Source organism: Nanorana parkeri, unplaced genomic scaffold (assembly GCF_000935625.1).
Source record: "Nanorana parkeri isolate BGI_ZX_2015 unplaced genomic scaffold, ASM93562v1 scaffold2354, whole genome shotgun sequence".
Lineage (NCBI taxonomy): Eukaryota > Metazoa > Chordata > Amphibia > Anura > Dicroglossidae > Nanorana > Nanorana parkeri.
Window position 1 is genome coordinate 162,658 of NW_017308622.1, and position 5,377 is coordinate 168,034.

The 5,377-nt window shown below is 44.1% G+C and overlaps 1 protein-coding gene across 2 annotated transcripts in view; it reads left to right on the top strand.

Annotated features, from left to right (window-relative positions):
* DNAJC22 (DnaJ heat shock protein family (Hsp40) member C22) overlaps positions 1-4,933 on the top strand; it is an 8,857-nt gene extending 3,924 nt beyond the window's left edge. Inside the window, exons 2-3 of one of the 2 annotated variants that reach the window (XM_018573380.1) lie at positions 4,283-4,502; positions 4,887-4,933. In XM_018573380.1, the coding sequence (XP_018428882.1) occupies positions 4,283-4,468 (186 nt within the window). In that variant the 3' untranslated portion in view covers positions 4,469-4,502; positions 4,887-4,933. Of the gene's footprint in view, positions 1-4,282; positions 4,533-4,886 lie in introns of those variants that run through there. The other variant, XM_018573379.1, reaches the window with a different exon arrangement.
* The last annotated feature ends 444 nt before the right edge of the window (positions 4,934-5,377 follow it).

Here is a 5,377-nt window from a genome sequence, read left to right on the forward strand (position 1 = left end):
GGGGTGGAATTTTTTGGTGGGGGGGGGGGGGGGCAAGACATGGGGAGCTGTGCCCTCCAGGATGAATCATTTATTTAACTGTTGGTAGCCATGGGCTGAAATGCTTTCTGCATTCCAGTAACCAGCACTGAAAGTAAAGTCTCTGCCTCGTTGGGAAGAGAAGTAGAGCAGCATGGGAGCAGTTAAACAGGTTGGTAACCTCCCGGCTGGGGGGGATTACATTTTACTGCCACTAACCACCAATGCAGAGGGGGTAATTAACTGACACTGGCACTGACCACCAATAGGAGGGATGAAATAGCACTGCAACTGAACACCAGTGCAAGGGGAAAGGAAGGAATAATAACCCAATGCTGAGGGTTATTATTGTGCCCACTGACACATTGCTAAGGCTTATTATTGCGCCCACTGATGCCAATGCTAAGGGTTATTATTGCGCCCGCCAACACCAATACTAAGGGTTATTATTGCGCCCGCCAACACCAATGCTAAGGGTTATTATTGCGCCCGCCAACACCAATACTAAGGGTTATTATTGCGCCCGCCAACACCAATGCTAAGGGTTATTATTGCACCCACTGACACCAACACTGATTTTGATTGTGGCCACAGACACCAAGGCTGGGAGTTACAATTACTGCCACTGACATCAATGATATGGCTTATTTTACTCCCACTTTCTCTTTTGCATAGGTACTGTGGTGTGATACAGCCTTGCAATGCACATCAATACACTAAAACACGCAGGTATTGTGTGGTCCTCACAAAGCTGCACTTGGGTCCCTCTATAATTGTGTGTCAAGATGACCACCACTGTATCCATTCACTCTGGGCCAAGTGAAGGGTGGGGAGGGGGCAGCTGTGAGTCACTGGGGGGAATGTATCAAAATGGAGCAGGCAAAATCTGGAGCAGTTGACAATGGCAACCAATCAGTTTCTCTCTTCAGTTTGTTCATTTAAGATTTGAAGATGAAAGAGAGAAGCTAATTGGTTGCCATGCACAGCTGCTTCAGATTTTGTCTGCTCCCGTTTTGATAAATTCCCTTGAGTGATAAGAAAAGAAAATACTGGGTGCGTGGGTGCAGTTTGGCAACTTTGCACTGGGCGCTGGATGACCTTGTCCAGCCCGCCAACACCAATGCTAAGGGTTATTATTGCACCCACTGACACCAACACTGATTTTGATTGTGGCCACAGACACCAAGGCTGGGAGTTACAATTACTGCCACTGACATCAATGATATGGCTTATTTTACTCCCACTTTCTCTTTTGCATAGGTACTGTGGTGTGATACAGCCTTGCAATGCACATCAATACACTAAAACACGCAGGTATTGTGTGGTCCTCACAAAGCTGCACTTGGGTCCCTCTATAATTGTGTGTCAAGATGACCACCACTGTATCCATTCACTCTGGGCCAAGTGAAGGGTGGGGAGGGGGCAGCTGTGAGTCACTGGGGGGAATGTATCAAAATGGAGCAGGCAAAATCTGGAGCAGTTGACAATGGCAACCAATCAGTTTCTCTCTTCAGTTTGTTCATTTAAGATTTGAAGATGAAAGAGAGAAGCTAATTGGTTGCCATGCACAGCTGCTTCAGATTTTGTCTGCTCCCGTTTTGATAAATTCCCTTGAGTGATAAGAAAAGAAAATACTGGGTGCGTGGGTGCAGTTTGGCAACTTTGCACTGGGCGCTGGATGACCTTGTCCCAGCACTGATGAGCAAGCTGATAGGAGGAGAGATCAGAGTGACAGGATAGTGAACTCCACAGTCTGTTGCTTCTCCTTCACTGTCCAGTCACAGGCAGGGAGGGGGAGAAGACCTGTAAGTGCTAGTGCTACCTATCCACATCAGAGAAAAAACAGGTCTCTAACACTGCCAGATGAGGATGTGCTGTGCTGCAAAGCTGTTTAAATCTCAGAACGGGATGGACAGAAATAGAAATCCTTTGGAAAGTAAAACAGCTCTTATAAAAAACAGACCTGAAGAGAACAGCAACACGGCGCTTATCTTCTGGCTATTAGGCAGACAAATGTATTAATGAAAGCACAGAAAATCAGTGATTTGACTGTTATAGTGAATGTAAACCAAAACAATGAATCTTCATTAATTTGATCTCTTTGGTTTGTTAAACATACCTATTGTGTCAGAAATACAGAGCTCTCGTATGTTTTGTGCACACTTTCTATGTTAGCTCAAGAAGCCTAGTTAGCTCTCCCAGTTCTTATCTTGGGACTACAGAACAACTAATCCTTATGTTGCAAAGAAGAGGATAAAGGGAGGTTTTAAGTGGTTTTGTAAAAACTACTGGGCAGGGCTGACACCACTCAGTACAAAACATGTTGTGTGTTGTAAGCCCACAGCAGGACTGAGGAGCTGAGTGCATTTGAATACGTATTTTCTCTACTTGTAGGGTTTTAAAAGTAGTTGTAAAGTCCCAGCATATCCTATCCAATCATAACATCAGCATTGTAATAGGAATACATACTAGAGTTGTTTTTCATAATGCATTCAAAGCTAACTTGAAAAAAAAAATCCCTTTTATGTAGTGAGTGCTGCCTTCTGTCTACCCATCACTCTTATCAACTTCCTGGATTCCCAGTGTGCCTTGCATCTCTTTCTCTGCTGCTTGATCTGATAAAATCATAATTTTTCAAGACTGCATATCCCATCATGCATTGCTTTCAGCAAACAATGATAATGTTACATTGTTCAGACGCTGAGTTGTAGTTCGGAAGGAAGGCTTAGTTATAGTGGTGACACAATGAAGTGCATGCTCACAGGGCTGGGTGGAATTGTGTCAGTGCATTAAAGGAGAACTATGGGGTCAGTGTTTTTCCCCATAGTTCTCCTTAGGGTAACGGGAGGACACAAACTAGCGTCCTCCCGTTACCCTAAGCTCAGTATACCGCGAGCTACAGCTCGCGGTATACTGAGACGCCGCAGCCGGAGCGGATCCTGACGTAGATGACGGGATCCGCTCAGCTGCGTGAGTGACAGCTGGCTCTGCCTATCTAGAGGTAGAGCCAGCTGTACCCGCCCCCTCCCCCGTCCGTTCCGCCAGTCAACGATGGCGGATCGGAGCGGGGAGGGGGGAATCCAGCCCCTCCCCCTGTCACGGCAGAGAGCCGTGACAGGATCGAGAGGCGAGCGAACCCGGTATGTGTTCGCTCACCTCCCGATCTACTGAGCCGACCTCTGACAGTCTCATTGTCACAGGTCGGCTAGAACTATGAGGTGAGTGAAAAGCACTCACCTCATAGTTCTCCTTTAAGGAAATACATCCTATGGGCATCTTCAGGAGTGAGATAGAACGTATGGAAATTCAATATAGAAATACAGGTCTATTTTTAGTTGTTGACCATAGATACCCTATAAAGCAGTGGTTCTCAACTCGTGGGTCGCGACCCAAAAGTGGGTCGCGGTGTCATTTCTTCATGGAGCGGCCCATCTGCAGTAGAGCGAAATAGAGAGGGGAATTTGTAGTACAGCTTGTGAGAACTCCATAATGTAAAACTGTCCCCTCTCCCCCGGCCTCCCCCGGGCTCTCCGATAAAGTGGTATGGCCCGGGGAGAGAAGGGACTATTTTCTCACTTTCGGCCGGCGCATTAATATCAGGAGCCGCGGCTCCCGACAATTAAGTTAAAGTTCCGGCCCGGCCTGCACTGGAGAGTACAGCAGATATCAATCCGCCAGGATAAAACATTGGGAAATGTGTATGTATTGCAGAGATGCACTGCATATGACTTCTTCCTTTTTTACCCTGACATTTTCTTTATTATAAATATAGCATTATGTTATATTAATCATGGACGATAAACATTGTTTCTAAAGTTACCCATACACCTATCGATTTTTGTTCAGAAATTGTCCACAAATGGTCTTTCGAACGATCAGTTGATGGGAACCCAACGATTTTTTTTACTGTTCTCCTGGCCAAATTTTCTCGAAGGGCGAGGCTGGAAAATCTTTTTCGAATCTAATAAAAATTGATGGATTGGTGACATTTTCGTCCGAAAAAAATCACAACAAAATCACTGCACATGTGCAAACGAAAATCGGTTCTGCCGATCGATAAAATATGGTGAGTTAGTATTGCTAACGAATGATTATCGAAAACGACATTGGTCTGTGCATGATGGGCGAATTGAAAGAGGGTTCTTGGCAGCAATGAAAATTTCCAATCAAAAATCTATAGATGTATGGTCAGCTTAGTGAAAGTTTGTATTTTATTAGTATTCGCTGTTAATTATATTTTAACACTAGATCATTTTTATACCAGATTTTAGGAGTGGATTCTGATTCTACCATGGACGAAGTAAATCACCATTATCGGGATTTGGTAAAGCTCTGGCACCCGGATCACAACCGACACCGTCTCATAGAAGCTGAGCAACATTTTATCGAAATACAGGCCGCTTATGAGACACTCACGCGCCTTCTCAAAATGAAGAATCACGCGCACTGATAAGAACTAACTGCTATAAAATGTAATAACGTCAGTTATATCCTAAAGAAATCCCTTCAACTTACCCTGTTACAGATATCCCTAAATCAATGACGTGTGGTACCTTCCGTGCTGGGTGAGGCATACCCCAGCTCCGCCCCCAGCACACCCAGCCCCATCCCACCAAAGCCCCAACCCCTACTCGGTAATCCAGCTAGTGTGAAGGAGGGAGGAGACAGGGAGGAGCCTCCCTGTCCCTCACTTGCTCGTCACTGGTGAAGCATGGAGATCAATGTCCTCAGTGTTTTTTTAATCTTTTTTTGATTGGACAGCTTGGACTTGACGCTGACAGCTTTTTCATCCATAATACTAGGTGAGACTGTGCCTCACCTGCCTCCCCTGACCGAACATCCCTGCCCTACATATAGTCAAAACTAAGATTTCATTTTACTGTACTGAGATCAGTGATGGAATTTTCTGATTGGTGGCTATGAGCTACTCTGCATACATGCAGGAATGTTTGATCTCCAGCAGTTTTTGATCTGCTACATATGTACAGCATACTTCCTAAGCTTCATGTAACCTACCTAGAAATGATATCTTTAAAGAGTTTACTATTACTATAATATACATCACTCCTTACAGTTCCAAAATCAAACAATATTTTGGAATATGCAAAACTTAAAAAAAGCGTCAGACTTTTATTTTGAATAACAATGCAGTTATTTGTAATTGAGAACTGACCTTGAATAAAATAGCCGTGTGAACTTATCTAGGTCTGTGGGTCTGCTTAAAATGCACAAAATTAAAGAAGTTGTGAAGTGCCAAAATACATGTTTCTGTTATAACATCAGCATTGTAATAGGAATACATACTAGAGTTGTTTTTCATAATGCATTCAAAGCTTACTTGAAAAAATACCTTTTATGT